Below are 16,868 nucleotides of genomic sequence, written 5' to 3' on the forward strand. Positions count from 1 at the left end.
AACACGCTGCAAGGACCATGGATCACAGAACTGAGTGCTTCGCAGATACAGTGATCAATTTCCACTAGTATGACTTGCTCTGGAAAAATAAATGTTGGATGTTGAATGTTATTCAATTTGTAAATTCTGCATGATGCATAATGCTTTTTAGTATACTTCCTTTTTTGTACAATTCTTTCGCTTCTTTACGATCCTATTCACCAGAGTGTTTCTTTCGCTTCTTTTCATTGCTATTCACCAGTCTCTGAGATAATATTATATTCCAAGTTAACGGATCTGTAGAAGTAGAATTGCAATTCTTTGCTATTTCCCACTTTAATATAACCAAGCAATCCAGCTTTTTGAGCCTTACACTTTGTTGACACGCAAGTTCTTTGGTTTGTTATGCTGTTGACGGTCGTTCTTAAAATCCCAAAACAGAGATAGCAAAACAAGCCCAATCTTTCAATCCAAACCATTAGTTCACATATTGAATTCAATCACCTCAGCTATAACGAACTCAGCAACACGCAACACATGCAGTGTCAAAGAACGACGAAACTAAACCATATCTTATCAAGATCAACAATGATTGTCAACAAATTGGAAGATCCCTCTCAATCCAGCAGAGGAAAAGAATTCTGATCTTTAGGGTGTAATATTGATTATTCAAAACTCGTCATAAGTGCAAATAATGTTAAGAAATCATCATCTCCTTCAGATTACATAGCACTTCGGCAAACAAAAAAAACTAAAGGGGAAAAATCAGAGCTATCTAGTTAAAGCAACCAAAATTTCCATTTTCCATTTAAAAAAGAATTCTAAATTCCGTCCGCGTTCAGGGGGCGATTTTTCTTCCTTGAAGACAAGACACCACGAGCAGACACAAGATATATCAAAATCATCTCGCATACCTCATGCATGACTGGTCTCACTGGTCTTGTCAGTTTCGCCGGTCTTGCTGGGTTGAGGATTCTGAATCTTTTTCTCATCTCCTTCCTTTGCATCCCCATTAGAGCAATGATTCTTCAGAACCAAGGAAATGTCAGCCTCAGAAGCTCCTGCAAGCTTAAAGCGCTCCACGGCAGTATCCAGATTTTTCTTCCAACCACCCATCCCTAGCTTGCATTCAACTTGGGATCTTTCAAATAGCATATTCCCCCAGAAGAGGTGAATCTGTGATCTCATGACAGCTGCTTGCTCTGCAGCTTCTTCTGCAGATATATCACAATGGACACCAACTGCAGATGTCTCGCCTTCAGTACCACCTCCCTGTTTTTTCCTTCTTCTCAGTAGTTCCTCTTTCTTGCTTGCACTAGGATCTTTTAGCTCATTTGCTCTCTGTGCCTCCAGCTTTTCCCACATATCAGTTGCAGCTTTCATCTTCTCCTCTGCACTAACAAAAAGTTGAAGTGTTTCAGAAGAATCCCAGGATGATAAGTCCATCTTCTTAGCAAGAGCAAATGACCAATTAAGTTTGGCCATTTCAAATTGTTGCTGTCCCAGAGCCAGCAATCCCTCATAGAAGTCTGGTTTTATTAAAAGGGCTTCCTCATACTTCTTTCTTGCCAATGAATATTTTTCCTTGACCCACTCATAAGCCACTTGAAGCTGTTCTGCCACTTTGTCCTTTTCACCTGACTCATCTAAGGGAATTCGTTTTCTAGCTGCACACATGTGAATGTTTCCCCAATTGAAGAATGCCAAAGCAGCTACCTCTTGGAACTTTGAAGCGGCTTTGTCAAAGAGATCTTGAGCCTCCTCACTAGTTATTGTTTCCTCCAGCGCCTCTGAACAAAGCTCCATCCCCAGCTCATGCAAGTCAATATGAGCATCTGGATCAATACCCACATGAGAGCGGAAAAGCTGAGCAAATTCAAACAACCAATCATCCATTTCCACTTCCTTGCATTCAGCATCTTCTGTAGTAGTTGGTCTCCCCTTCGGAGCTTCTTTCCCTATCTTATCGACCTCAGGCTCTGGAGCCTCTGGGACAGATTCACTGTGAGAAGTATGTGAACCACTCTCATCTCCCTTGATGCCTTCATTCTCAGGTTTTACTTCCTCTTCTTCCAGTAAAGGAGGCTCCTGCTCAGGACTAACTTCAACAACATGAAGTCTCAATATGGCAACTGAATCACTTACATCTGCCTCAGGCTCTTTCACAAGATGGCTATCAGCACAAGATTCTGCCAGTCTAAGCTCATCAGTAGATGTTATTGTCACCAAATCACCATCACTATCCTTATACTTGATCAGAACTGACTTTGATGATGGAAATCTTTTACTCACTGTATCTCTTAGCGTTCTAAAATTGCAATTAACTGGCATCTGAGCAAGCCTAATGTCATGATCATAAATAAGTTTCAATGGCCTCCATCGAATTGCAACATCTAAATGCTGTCCATGTGTAATTGATGAATATGATGAAAGTTCATTGTGGTTCTCTTTTCTTGAATTTGGTGATCTTGCTGAAGCACTTGAAGGCTTCAACACAACTTTTGGCATTTGTGACTTGGTCTCAGGACCATTTTCAGTAAATAAAGGTGGCTGGGACTTCTCTGTCTTACTGTTAGCAGGAGCAACTGATCCAACTGCTGAGTTAGCCGCCTTCTTTGGTACCGGCCGGGCCGGTAAACATGGCCCTAGACCAGCAATAGGGGCACCACGAACTGCAGAAGCACCAAGGGCAGCAGGGGAGGGCCGACTCTGAAGATCCTGCTGGGCTTCCTGGCGAGGACCTAGTGCTGTCCTCAGTCTCTGGGCAATCTCCAGAGCATCCCGATGGTTAGGGTCCGCTGCCAGTAACCCTTGTACATCCTGCATGGCCATTTCATACTTACCTATAGCCTCAAATGCCCGAGCCCTCCGAAGAAGTGCCCGGACATATTGGGGCTGGACCTGCAATGCCATGGTGCATTCAGCAATCACAGTTTCATAATCTATGGGCTTCATTTGCATCAAGCATGCTGCCCTATTGCTGTGAAAGACCGCTCTCTCAGGGTGAGTCTTGGGGGTAAGTCGAAGAGCATTCTCATACTGCTCAAGAGCACCAGCATAGTCCTTATTCTGAAATCTCTTATTCCCTTCTTCCTTGAGCTCAAGGGCTCTTTTCAAAAAGATTGAAGAGTCTAAATCCACACCACCATTAGAACTTGGAGCTGAATTATCAGCAACAACTTGATTTGAACCACCCTTCTTTTTTCTACCCCCGGATTTCCCCATATAATTCTCCCTCTCTCCTGCTCACTCAGGCACACACAGTGGCAGAGTCCCAATCAACTATTCAAACAAATACTCAATCAAATAGAAGATAAAGTATCGAACCAGCAAACTCGCGACCTTTCAGAACTTTAAAATTCTATCCCACGAAGCCGACACCAAAGAGAAATAAGGAAGACGATGTACTTACAAGTTAAGATAAGCTGAAAGCTTCTTTGTTTCTTTCCTGCGAGAAGGGGTAATCCCTGCGATTGCCCAGCTGATAGCCAGAGGAAAACTCTAGAAGGAGATAGAGTGCGGGGTTTTAGACATTTGGCAATAAGTTGAAACCCTAGAGAGAAGGGTTCCTTTAGCATTTCAGATGATATACCAATATTAGATTCAGCCATCAGGACCCGAAAATGGGCCCCACGCATTCCTCATCCTCAACCGTCAGATCTGAAGAATCTCAACACCTCCTGATCTCGACCCTGATGGCGTCAAGCATTCGCCTGCCGTTTCTGCGTTGACGCGTAGCCGATAACTGATGAATCACTATTGCCTGTCCGTGATCGAAGGCTATTTTCGTAAATACAGCAGTAGGGTAGACAAAGAAATGCTCTATAAATTGCCCAAAAAACTTGCGGGCCGCGCCGTGTGGCTGCTAAGAAAGGCGATTTGTGGATTAGGGTTATCAGGCGTTGTTTCTATTCATCCCATTCTTGGCCTCTTAGCCAAGATCGAATGTAGGGGTTGTATTCGTTCATTCTTGGTGTAATTTAGAGGCCTCTGTAGTCGACAAGAGATAATGGAGAGACTGTAACGAGTGTCTCTGCCATGAACGAACAGAGAGGTACAGTGATAATTGGCGAGTCATCGTTTCGGTCGTCATTTGTTAGGATTGGCGAATCGATTGTTCCTCGTCTACATTGCTTAACTCTCCTAAAATTCTTCCTTTCTATTTTCTTTGAGATTGAAGTTGCCGTGCGAATCAAAATCAAAATCAACTGAATAGTCCGTAGGTATCCTCATTTAGATTTTCTTCTTTGGGGTTTTCAATGTTATCAACACTGGAATTCGGAGATTTAACTTAAAGAGGAGAAATTGTGTTTAATTAATTTATTAACTATTGGACGGTTAAATTAATGAAATAAAATTAATAAATTTATTCAAATCAGGACAAAAATTTAAACTTCTACAATTTTTTTTTTTTGGGGTCAAAAGCAGATTATTGGAACCAAATGATGGCGGAGGTATTTGGGAAGAGGGAGGCACTCTTGAGGTTTATGTAGATTCCAAAATGTTCGCAGGTGCGCAGTGGAGTTTCAAGATTTTATCTTCCTCCCAAGGACCTCCCTCATTTGATTTTTTTTGACAATTTTTCCAAAAATATAACAAGTCAGGAGTATTTGGCAGCTTTTCTATAGAGCTAGAAAATTGAGTGTCTTGCAATCCCGTTGTACTCTTGCTGTTTGCCTTCCAGATTCCTCCTTCAGGTGTAAATGTTTTAGCTGCATTGATGTCGTTTTGGAAGTACTAAAATTGTGCTAGAGGGCCTAACTCTGTGTATTTTCTTTCAAGCTTTGCTTGCCTTTCTATAAGAAAAAAAAAAAGAACTAAAGTGTATCCAGTATAACATAGAGGTGGATAAATTTGAGCATCGGTATTCATGTATGATGTGAATGTAACGCGGAATCACATCTGCTCTCAGACCCAAGTCGGAGCCGTGACCAAATAGCACCGAAAAATAAACCAAATATAAAAAGATGGTCCGAAGATTCTTTCAAGAGCAAACTATATTAAGATAAAATGACCAAGTAAAATTAAAGTTGCAGATGACACAAAGCGTTGCACAATCGAAGGAAGCTTGCGACAATGGAAGAAGCTGAGACAAACTCGCAAATTAAAGGATGCTTTGCGTCCAAAGCAAGAGAGCAAGAGAGTGTGCAACCATCAACATTGATCAGAAGATAAGTGATCGAAGAGCAACCCTGTCGAGCAAACTCATAGGATTGTTAGGTTGCCATATATTAAAACAGCTACTTCCAAACATGATGAGGGTACCCCAACGGCAATGGGTAATCATCTTCATTCAAACAACCCTTAGTAGTTATCTAAAACAAGGAAAGAAAAAGAAACCTGCAAGAAGAGAAGGACTACTCTGACCATGACAATTTTCAAATGCTAAGAAGTGAATTTATAAATTTGAGGACGCAATGCAACTAGCATTAGCATTTCTTTATCTGTCATCAGCTTTACAAGAAAAGGGGATCGATTGATCACAGAAATGCTTGAATAAGTACAAAAACCATCCAAACTACTCAATGTAAACTAATAAAATGTTACATTGGAGGGGTGTTGGCCAAGGAAGAAAAAGGAAGGGAACGTGGGGTTTTTTGGATTTTTCTATTTAACCTTTAGAGAGAGGAGGAGGAGGAGAGGAGAAAAATGGGGGCTTTGTTCTGATATGAGTCAGAGTAATTAGATTGAGCTTCTACGTTCACTCGTTGGTAATATGTCCCAAAAAAAATTGGAAGGCATCACAGTGCTTCGCTGTAATATTCAGGGGAGGATGGAACACCATCCTGAAATTTGTCAATACTGTGTTTTTGTGCGGATGAAAATGACGGTGGCTGGGGTTTAAAACCAGAAATATCAAACAATTCTATGAAACTCTGATCTGACACTCTGGCTTTGGCAGCTGCAAAACTTCGATACTCATCCAAAATGGATGATAGACACCATCTTTGCAATCTTCTTAAGCATCCCACAAGACACCCAGTGCGGTGCTGCTTGCAATAAAAACAAAAACATACATACATATATATATATATCAAAAAATCCAAATACCAGTACAAACAATCCCGAGAGAGAGAGAGAGAGAGAGAGAGAGATCAACAAGTAAGTGAATACCTTCCCTCTTTTGCAATGAATGAGCAATGGATGGTTCTCAACATCTGGTACAGGGATAGAAAAAAAGGCATGATTTAGGTTAATAAATCCCTCAACAACCTGTGCTATATAGTTCGTGCATTAATTCAAGTTCAAGTACTTGTGATACCTAGTATAACTTTCAATGCCTCACGAATTGCATCTTCCGGGACTTCCGTCAAAGAATCCTGCTCATAGTAGTGTTGTCAATGTAGAGATCACTACTTTTTTTTATGCTATGTAGTCAGCATTAAGTAAACCAAGACATCTCAAGGGCATCGACATTATAGAAAAATTTCATGGCAGGTTGCATAAAAGCAAGTGCAACAATTGCATAGGAGGCCAGGTTTTATAAATTTTGCCACAGAATTTGCTTTCAGATAAGAAAAGTAAAAGCTGCATTAAGCAAGGAAACCTGCAACGGCAGGAACTACCTAGGAGTAGCACTTTTAAGAGTACCAATACTAACTTGCCTTCTATGAAGACCAGTTGAAACAGATTGAATAACATGATTCATAAAATAAGGTTATCTGTTTTTTAAGCATTTTAATCCCGAAGCTTTTCTGGATTACTTGAAACAGGCTCCAAACATTTACAGTCCCAATCCGCATGAATTTGCACAAAATCAAGCCAATGGTCCAGCAAGACCTGGATTCTCTTTGAAGTTCCAACTAAAGTAGTTTTATGGCAATGTGTGAGATGGATTTTATGGCAAATACAAATGATATTGTCAGCAGGGTATAGGTCAAGAAATTAGTTAACTTGTCTTAAACATAAACATGATAAGAAATTGGCAAGCATAAGAAGACTATAGGAAAAACAGGTCAGGCAAAAGCTGAGAACCAAACATGAGAATGGTAAGAGAGCGGCTGGATAAGAAGGTAAATATGGATGATCAGCTTCTGGAGTGAGGAAAGAAACTCCACAATGCCTGTTTTAACTCGTAGTATTTGGCCCATTACTTATACACAGGTCATGCTTGCCAACTCTCTGCATCTTCTTAGAATTCAACCATTTCGACGTCGTTATTATCCTTCGTCAAATCTAATCTCTCTGTTTGAGGTGATACCTAGCCGTACGATTTTTTTACACCAATTAATTATCCGTGCGAGTCCTTTTCGAGAAACTTCCTTGGAACAAGAATTTGCGAGGCCAATCCATTCAAAGAAAATTAATAAGCCTGCAAAACCATCCACCATTAGTGGCAATGGGTTGTGCAAGCTAGGGAAACCTCAAGTCAAATGTGGCAAACACAGTCCAGTGCCAGTAACCTAGATTCCAAGGAAATAAAAAAACCTCATCTAAACTATCTTGTAATGTGACAATATTTTATGAGATCATCTTCATTAGCGCTTTCATGATGACAGCCCATTGCTCCCAAAACTAACTCGTGTTAAAGCATCATGCAGTGGTGTGCGAACCAATCGGCTCAAAGTTAATGGCCAACCAACAAAAAAGTAGTCAAAAAATAAAAAATAAAAAGGCAAATAAAATGATCCAACTGTAGAGGAGCACTTCAGACTATATAGGGCAGTCAAAAGAAGAGAAAAATCAACAAACCTTAGAGCCATCGATTCCAAATTGATAAAGCCTTATTCCATTGGCCTTCAAAAACTCTAAATTGGTTTCTGGATACTCATCAGGGAACAAACATCTGCACAAAGCAATAATCCCGACTATGTTAAAATTTAGAAATCCGTGGGTTATACAAATAGTGAAGGGCACCAGATTCATTTACCAAACTAACAATTATTATAAATTGAACTCACATAATGGAACGTAGGCGAAGGGTTTTCAAGAATCCGAAACTGGCAGAATCAGGAAAGCCAGATCGAAAAATGCCATAATCGACCATCCCGAAGTTGAGAGGAGGCATCAACATCTCCTCCCCACCCGTTCCGGTACCGTCTCCGTTCTCGACAGGCGCCCGCTGCTGCAAAATACCGCCGGCGAAGGATTCGGAAGCCTCGCTCGCCATGCGCAACAACTCGCCGTTGGTGATATCCAACGTCATGATTTTGGCGCCAAAATCTCGGGCAATCAAAAAAGCAATCAGAAAAGACGTTTCAAAAATCAAAAAAGTGATTCTCGGAATCTATATAGAGAAACTTTGACAGCAAACAGACTTTTAAAATCCTAATCTGATTCGTCAAAAATCATTGCATAAAATTGCGAAGCTGACCCTAAAATTATTCAGAAAATAATTTCAGCAAAAAATCTAATCGCAATATTAATACCCAAAAAAGCGCTGGCAACTGAAAAGACAGCGATAATGGAAGAAGATAGTGTTGGAATTGAGTTGAACAAGCCGTTAAGCAGCGCTGGTGAAGATAACTGAAGCTAATTTTCACGTAACAAGCAAAGAGAGCTAGATTTCTGTTTGTTTGGTAATGTGCATTGAATTGCCACCGAGTTGAAGTCCTCTGAATCTGATAACAACTGAGTTGAATTTTCTTGGCTGACTCTGATTACAACTTTGTAAATATACTTGATAGGGAAGAAAATGCTCTTGGACATCTCCATTTATACACCCAAACAACGTGTTGGGGGCTACATTTTGGTCATTGGCATAAATTTTTTTTTTCCACCGTAATTTTTGAATTCTTTATTACAATTTTTATCCTTTATATAATTTTTAATATAATTTTTTTATAATTTTTTATTAACTAACCATCAAAATTAATTTTTATTGACAATATGACTAAATTATATCATTTTTAGAAAGCTGAAGAAACAATTTATATAATAAATAAATTTGTTGTCTATAATGCTACTAGATTTAAAAGTTATTGCTCATTTACTCTTAAATTAAATTTTATATTTTGAAGAGTGAATAAGAAAAGAAAAATACTAAGATACTATTTAAATAATTTTAAATTTTATTTTGAATTTGCTCTTGTTCGAGAGTTTGTTAAAAAAGATCTAAAAAATTACATTGGTGGGTGGCGGGTTGGGATGCCATATGCGTTTGAAGATTGTTTTTCTAGACCAGCTTTATACATTTGAAGATTCGATTATTCAGCTCTATTTACTTTCTTTTTTCTTGGTTTTTTTTTTACCAAAATAGCTCTATTTACTTTAAAATCCTATCAAATTGGAAAGAAGATCATTACGGTAAAATCACATTTTTTATCTTTAAAAATTATTTTTTTATTTCAAACTTTGTAAAATAAAAGAAATTGAAAAATCTACTGCACACAAATGCACAAATATAATATTTTTTAGAAAAATTAATATATAATTTAAATCATAAATTATAGGTCTAGAAACAATTTAAACTCTAAACTTTTAAAAGATACATTCTGAATTTTAAATAATTAAAGTTAGGCAGTTTTACCCTACCATTAAATTTCAACAAATGTTTATTAATTTTTTAAAAATTAAAGCCTGATATGTAATTTTTACCAAATTTCACTCTCGATCTCTCTCCTATTCAGCTTTGATGAAAATCGCACATTAAACCTCAATTTGACAAACATTTGGTTAAACTTAATGGTGGGAACGAAATTACTTCAATTTTAATTGTTTGAGGTTCAAAATATACGTTTTAAAAGTTTAAGATTTAAATCATCCTTAAATTTAAAATTTAAGGTTTAAATTATATATTAACTTTTTTTTAAAATCACTTGTATTTCAAAGAGTGAATAATAAAAGAAGTGATAGGAAAATGCTAATTTTTTTTTATTACTTACAAAAATTGTTTTATTGGAAACAGCTATGATTGATGTGCGGTTAGACAATATATGTAGGCATATTTTTTTAATAAAGATTTGAATCTTAATTCTCTACATTTATTATTTATCATATCTCTCTTTATTGATACTTTTATAGTGCATTTGGATTGATAAGGATTTAAATTTAAATTTTGATTTAGATCCAATTCTCCGTTTAGATGCACAATTCAAATTTAAATTCATTTTTTATTCTAATTTATTTGTAATTTTAAATTTCCTCCACAAATCCCTTGTTCAAAATATAAACCTTAATTTTTGTCTCTTCAAATCCCTTGTTCTTTTTGTGCTTTCGTTGTTGACTATCTTTTGTCATTTCTTGTTCTCATCTCTCTTCAACTAAAAAATAGAAGCAAGCTCAATAGTCTTTTTTTTTTTTAACTTTGAATATCAACCTTATTTTTATCATTAAAAAAATTACCTTAATTTATTTTAAGTTTAAAGTTCACTTATTCTGTTTAATTAAAAAGTATAAAAATAAGCACAAAGTTTTCTCCTTGACTTCTACATTAGATTCAATTTAGTCAATGTACTTATGTTGCGAGAGCAGTTGAGTCACTTGTTAAATTTATAACAAATAAGTATAAAAGAAATTCAAAGTGGAAAGTGAAATTGGCACGAGGACTATGTTAAGAACATAACAACAATTATCATTTAAAAAGAAAAGATAATTTTATACATATATTCTTGTTCATTTTTTTTAAACAATTTTACAACTCTTCTAGGGAATTAGTAAACCATTTAAACACGAGTTGCACATAGTTAAAAATTTTAACCCTTTATTTAGATGAAAAAAAAATAAAGACAAATGAAAATCTAGGAAGAAAAACTCTTAAAAAATTATTGTTAATTTTTTCTTTTAGTTTTCTTTCTCCCTTATTCTCTCCCTACTTTTCCATCCATCCAAACCAAACCGATAATTTTATTTAGATAAAGGAAAAAATGGAATGAAAATAAGAAAAAGGAAAAACTAAAAGGAAAATTTTCCAAAAATAGTAAATTTTTTTTATTATTTTTGAGTTGCTCCTCCTAATTTTTCTTCCATTCTATTTTTTTTCCAATCCAAACAATGCATAAGTATTTACTATTATTATCACTTGTATTCATTTTCCCCCTTTTGAAGGACAAATATTTTCTAATCAACAAACAAGTCAGCCAACATTAAATCCCTACGCGATTTTAAGAACACACATTCCAATGTGAGTTTTTAGGCCCATATAAACATGCTTGAAGACATTATTATCGCATTAGAGCTTAAGATTGTCTCAACAAATAGGAAATTAATTTCTGTCCGCGGTAGCCTTTCTTTCCCAATAGACGTACATCAGATAGTGTTTCTGTGTATATAAAATTTTAAACAATATAGTAATAATTGTAATTGTCCACTACCTCGTTGGTTTTCCTGTGTTCTGTTGACTGTATTGTCGCATACTTCACTTCACCTTATGAGGATCAGAAGCAACAGATTTCTTTATACAATCTACAATTCCTTCACAGTCCGTCGCTCCAAGAGAACAGACTGAGTCATCTTCGAAAGCAGCATGTTCTACATGTGAATGTGGTGACCTGAGGTTCCCATGGGTTTGACAGGCCTTCATTGTCTTACAGTGTTCAGCTTCATCATCTCTGATATTTACAAAGACATCGTACAGATTCTCTGCAGGGGAAAGTCATGATGGCGCATAATCAAATAATTAATTTTCTAGTTTCAATGCATAGCCTTAAAAAGAACCCGACATGGGCATATATGGATTTTTCCTGAGGCAATCATCTTAATATATGGAAATTCCAACAAAATCTAACATGAATTGTTTCAATTGTCAAAGAACGCAAGAACTCAAAAACGTTTTAGTTTTTTTTTTCCCCTGTAAAGCTAAAAGTTTAGGCGGCTAAATGAAAGCCCACAGCTCGAATGCGGCGGACAAAGTACGGGTTTAGATCCCTTCAACTCTAAAAGCTGGTTTAATGAAAGGTCATAGTTTTGTTCCAATCTTTAACTGGTTGTATCAAACACATCGAATTCATCAATCAGTATATCAATGCAAATCAGCCAAGGGTGCAAAATATACCTATCTTGGGCCTTCGAGAATTTGGTAATCGGGAAGTTTGAAATTCATCTGGGAGAATGAGATCGGAAAAATGTGAAAAATCTAGTTTTCTCACCATTAGATAACCATATTTCATCAAAATGAGAAGCTTACCAAATAAATACAAGTCACCTCCTGTGTAATAATTCACAGCCACCTTAGGTGCAGGCATTTTTTTCAATTCCTCTACAAATAAATAAAATCATGTCATATTATTGAATTGGATAAAGAGAAAGAAATACATAACATACAATGCATGAAGAAGAGTGAGGAAATGCGATTAGACCCTTCATCATCCAATATATAATCAGACATCCAAGAGTAATCATAGTAAGATCATTCTTATTTTTATTCATTTTTTTTTTAGAAATTCATGTCACTTTTTGGCATGTGTACTGATCAATGAGATCAAATTGCCACATGGTCAAAATCAATATTGAAAATAAGTTCATAGAAGCCAGACAATTAATTGCTGGTCTCAACATAAAGCCAGAATGAGCTCAACTTCTCATTATTCAGCCCAATATCCCATCCTTTTTAATTATTTTCATATTTGATTTGTTGTAAGCAAGAACTGATATTGTGATAATATTCTGAACGAGCCACTTAATGATGACAAGGTATAATCAATATTACCAAAAACAAGTCAATCTTGATAACAAAAGAAGGAAAGGGAAAAAAAAAAAGATTTCTCCATACCTCCTTGGACCTTGATAAATTTGTCATATGTTTCAAATGCATGACTCTCTACGCATTCAGAAAAGTGATCTGCACTAGTCATAAACCAAATCAGCAACTGAGAAAGCCAAACAGACACGTACCAACTTGTAAGAATACACATGTCATCAAACATATATTTAATGTTCTGACGACTTGGCTATTGTGACCAATGTCAATTTATACTTTCTTTTTCGTTTGAGCAGCACACGAGTATTATACTATTATTTAGTTCAGTATTCTAGTTGCTCATCAAGCTCAGTAACATTGCTTGATGAAATTTTACTTTAATCTTTTTCTGCCCGTGATGGTGGTCCAAAGAAGACCATAACATCACAGCTACTTGTTCAATTACTCTTCAAGTTGATCACCCTTATAACTACTATTTAAAGATAAGCAGGGTTCTTCTGTCTTTTCCAGTGTGCCATTTTTAACCATTGGTACCTTCAAAATCACTTATCACACAGCTTTTTTCTGGGACATACTTTAATAATCTTCCATGATGATCCGACATTTCAAACAGCCAAATAAAAGATGAGGCACGGATTATGCCCCAAAAAAAAAAAAAGATGAGGCAGGGACAAAAGTGCAGCAAATTCATATAGTTATTACTTACATGCCATTCTTGGGCTTATTGCATACATAATAACTGTCATAACATAATAAACTATGGCAATATGTTGGGCGAGAAATCGGTCAAACCACCAGGAATTGCCCCCTAGTTCCTGCAATCGGATGAACAAGCATCTAAGTTCTCACATCCAAAAAAAGATATGTAAATAATGTCAACCGCATATGCATGTTTGCAAATAACAGACTTGCAACTAGTCCGGCAGTTCCTAAAGAGTAAAGATCGGTCCTCCAGAGCAATATCTTCTAAAATGATACATATCAATAGTCCAATGTTATATTGACTTTTCAGACATTTAGCATAAGATAAGTCCTGCAGAGCAATGTCTTCTCAAACGCTACACTTTAGTAATCCAGATTCCAGCCTAAACAACAAAAACTACAAAAAAACATACTTTGCTTCTACGGGTTTCATCCCTCAATAGAATTTCAGAAGTTTACAAGAAAATTTCTTGTAACACTTAAGCACTGCGTAGTGCTCAAATTAACATGTTATTTTAAGGGACACGTACTGTTTGGCTACATTTTACTAGCACCAAGTATTTAATACAATTACCACAATGTTCCAAGTACTAAGCCTCTACGAATAAGAACAATAAAAGGATGAACAACTAATGGGATTTTAATTAAATTACATGGCAACAGCAATATGATTGATTTTCCTTAGCTGATAAAAATTTTCAGAAGATCTTACTTCCATGATGAGCAAATGATGCATTTCATTCCAGCTCTCAGCAAAATGCACTTTCAAATAGTCAGCTTGTCTCCACCAGCCAAAACTCTCATACATGTGGAGAACAGATATAAAGGCTGCCGTGCATAAAGATATATACAAATCAAAAGCCACAATGACAGTGCATGGTTATTACCAACATTTACATTAAATAGATAATTAACAAAGATGAAGGGTCCATAAGAACTTTCATGAATTATTTTTTACTAAATTAGATCTGATCCCAACACTAAGGTGTATTTTAAAAGAAAAACTGGAAGCTGAGATACACATCCACTTGTGTGATTTAATAGGGCAAAATATTTGTGCACATTTGAGCAATTTGCCATCAAGTTCTCCAATAAAAGTATGACCAATTATTTTTCTCCAGCTCAGCATTACATTATTAGGTCTTCAAAAAAAAAATTTGACAAATGTTGTACTGTGTTCATTAGAGTAACAACAAACAACTGAAGAACTTTACCAAAGTCCAGTTCATTTTTATATTAAAAATAAAATCATGATCATGATAACATATAAATCTAACAGCAAGGATTAAAGCACCCTTTTTCAGATATCAAGATTTCAAAGTCCTAACTTCCTATAACTTATTCAAAAAACAACAATAGAAAAGGATTAAATAAACAGTAGTTACCAAAGTAAGGAACTCTTGCAATAGTTTCAAGAACGAAAAACCTTGCATAGTGTCTATCGTGATAGAAAGCATCGAGTATCTTTATTACAGAATCCTGAAAATTTTAAGGGAACTGAAGACATGTTAAAACAAATGGCATGATAAAATTCAGTTTCTTATGGCTAAGCATCCATTAAAGCGGTATAGGTCAACGAAATGTTAACCATCAATTTAATCTGACACCTAGGAGAATGCAAGTGAATCATCTGATCAAAATTAAAGAGGATTATGAATCTTCGTCCACAAAGTATGGCCTTTATCATCAATTGGCATGAAAGTATACTAGTATCTATGTAAAGTGCAATCAAGTCTTTATGAATAGGTATTATGCGTGCATTTTATTAGCTTGGAAATATGATGTTATTTATCAATGATGGTTTGTAATTAGAATGAGAATTCAAGGTTTGGTGAATAAGCTTCTACAAGCAACATACAAAAAAGATGGTTTGTCATTCCCTAGTTCACTCATGAATAACTCAAGTCTGAGCAACAGAAAAATATTTTTCATTTGTTAAGTGGTCAGCAAGGTTGGACGGACCTAATGCTAATTAATACTATCGCTGACTGACATAAAATACATTATCACTTCCGAACATGTGATAGAAAAGATAAAATGAAACATATCTTAAAATGTATAACATTATATAACAATGAGCCGAATCTGTTCATATGTTCTGATTCATTGATTGAAGGAGGTATTTCAAGCCACCATGTTAAGATATTGACAAAGAAATTGTTACCGTGAGAAATATATTAGTAGATTGTTCAAGCTTGATAACCCATTTCTCCAACGTATTAGAGGACGAACTCGAACTTGACTCCCCACTACTTCCTTTATTGGTATCACTGGGAGAAATCTTGGATGGGACTGACTCTTCTACAATTACTTTCTCCTTATTATCTTGTAGAAGAGTTGCTCTGACCCTGGAAATGCATCAATGCAGATAAAGTCCTCTTGTAATTTACACGAAACAAATAAGGAATATAACATCAAAAAATTGCAATGTCCCCTTCATATTCACAAGGAAGGAAATCGCTAATTACTATTCTACTATTACCTTACAATTATCTGATTTTTTTTTAAGATATCAAATTAGCAAAGCTTATAAAATAATGCGTATTAATTTACCAAAAAAAAAAGGGAAACAAGAGGGAAAATTTCTAACTTCGCACCAAGTAACGCTTGAAGTAAAATTTGGGGGTATTTTCTGTATTCAGAACAATTCAAATTCGAACATCATATCTATATATTCATATCCTACCCATACCACGTATCAAAGAGGACCATACTTTGGAAACTGATAACGCACGAAAAGGAAGATAAACCCCACAAACCTGGGAGCCGATGCACGAGTTGAAAGGGGATTGTTGTGAAGGAAATTGATCGATGAGTATCCAGAACCTAAATTCTTCGAACTCCTTGCTTTGGCAGCTGAAGAAGACGAAATTGAGGGTGCAAAGATTGTAGAAGAAAAACTCGTCGCCATTACTCACTTTCTTAAGCAGTAGGAAAATCAAGCTGAATCAATGAGAGTTTAGGAGTTGATTGTTCGGAACTTCGAATTGAAAAAGAGAATAAAAAGTCTCGCACTGAGCCACTTAAGTCATGTTGAATTCTCAGCGATGAAGAATATTGTCGTTTTGCGAGTTTGGCTAGCGGGCAGCCAGAGAAGACGCATATTGTTTCGGCTCACTAGATAGTCAACAACTGCTACAAGTACCATCCCATGGGCAAACGCTGTAGCCCGAACTCGGATGCCATTAGTCATGAATGGAAATGATCTCGCCAAAACGCCCCAGCAAAACGACCCAGGGCTCTCGTCGTTTCAATGTATGCCTTTTTATCCCCCTCCATCCATCCTAAAAGGCAGTACGAAAGGTTTTTTAAAAAAAAAAAATAATTAATCTATAACGAAGGCAAGACATATTTTAGGCCTTTTTTTTTTAGTTACTTAAAGGGACAGGCCAGGCAGTAAAAAGTACAAGTGGGATTGAAATAAATTATATGATCATTCGTTATGTTAGACAATTATAAGGATACAAAAACTAAAACGAGACGAGCCGATTTAGCTTATAACTTGGTAAATCGGTTAATTAGTTGGTCCGATTTATGATCTAAACCAGCGTAGTGTCAATCTAAACTAACCTTGTTATAAATTGATAGGTCAACTTGGTCCATTTATTTG

At 36.1% G+C, this 16,868-nt stretch overlaps 3 protein-coding genes and 1 non-coding gene across 7 annotated transcripts; 1 reads left to right on the plus strand and 3 right to left on the minus strand.

Moving 5' to 3' along the window:
- Window positions 1-529: 529 nt before the first annotated feature.
- LOC129285480 (protein CLMP1) lies at window positions 530-3,666 on the minus strand. 3 transcript variants are annotated; one of them, XM_054921217.1, is made up of 2 exons: window positions 3,392-3,666; window positions 530-3,221 (listed from the first exon to the last, which is right to left on the minus strand). In XM_054921217.1, the coding sequence occupies exon 2, from the start codon at window positions 3,202-3,204 to the stop codon at window positions 895-897; it is 2,310 nt and encodes a 769-aa protein (XP_054777192.1). In that variant the 5' UTR covers window positions 3,205-3,221; window positions 3,392-3,666; the 3' UTR covers window positions 530-894. The 3 variants fall into 3 exon arrangements, with proteins under 3 accessions (XP_054777192.1, XP_054777191.1, XP_054777193.1); XM_054921216.1 differs by having other exon boundaries at window positions 530-3,261; window positions 3,392-3,665; XM_054921218.1 differs by having other exon boundaries at window positions 530-2,880; window positions 3,392-3,651.
- Window positions 3,667-3,981: 315 nt separating this feature from the next.
- LOC129287324 (small nucleolar RNA snoR111) lies at window positions 3,982-4,110 on the plus strand. The gene has a single exon (XR_008587646.1). It is a non-coding gene; the product is annotated as a small nucleolar RNA snoR111 (small nucleolar RNA).
- Window positions 4,111-4,428: 318 nt separating this feature from the next.
- On the minus strand, window positions 4,429-8,584 carry LOC129285482 (probable tyrosine-protein phosphatase DSP4). 2 transcript variants are annotated; one of them, XM_054921219.1, is made up of 6 exons: window positions 8,349-8,584; window positions 7,881-8,142; window positions 7,672-7,765; window positions 6,242-6,299; window positions 6,094-6,137; window positions 5,355-5,969 (listed from the first exon to the last, which is right to left on the minus strand). In XM_054921219.1, the coding sequence occupies exons 2-6, from the start codon at window positions 8,123-8,125 to the stop codon at window positions 5,721-5,723; spliced, it is 690 nt and encodes a 229-aa protein (XP_054777194.1). In that variant the 5' UTR covers window positions 8,126-8,142; window positions 8,349-8,584; the 3' UTR covers window positions 5,355-5,720. The 2 variants fall into 2 exon arrangements, with proteins under 2 accessions (XP_054777195.1, XP_054777194.1); XM_054921220.1 differs by lacking the exon at window positions 5,355-5,969 and adding an exon at window positions 4,429-5,171 and having other exon boundaries at window positions 7,881-8,584.
- A 2,482-nt stretch (window positions 8,585-11,066) lies between these two features.
- On the minus strand, window positions 11,067-16,420 carry LOC129284950 (ubiquinol oxidase 4, chloroplastic/chromoplastic). The gene is made up of 9 exons (XM_054920473.1): window positions 16,018-16,420; window positions 15,423-15,606; window positions 14,644-14,737; window positions 13,971-14,086; window positions 13,263-13,371; window positions 12,629-12,697; window positions 12,044-12,115; window positions 11,912-11,959; window positions 11,067-11,499 (listed from the first exon to the last, which is right to left on the minus strand). The coding sequence occupies exons 1-9, from the start codon at window positions 16,167-16,169 to the stop codon at window positions 11,276-11,278; spliced, it is 1,068 nt and encodes a 355-aa protein (XP_054776448.1). The 5' UTR covers window positions 16,170-16,420; the 3' UTR covers window positions 11,067-11,275.
- Window positions 16,421-16,868: the final 448 nt, after the last annotated feature.

This window comes from Prosopis cineraria, unplaced genomic scaffold (genome assembly GCF_029017545.1).
Source record: "Prosopis cineraria cultivar Desert tree isolate PC_DT_omini unplaced genomic scaffold, ASM2901754v1 PC11, whole genome shotgun sequence".
NCBI lineage: Eukaryota > Viridiplantae > Streptophyta > Magnoliopsida > Fabales > Fabaceae > Prosopis > Prosopis cineraria.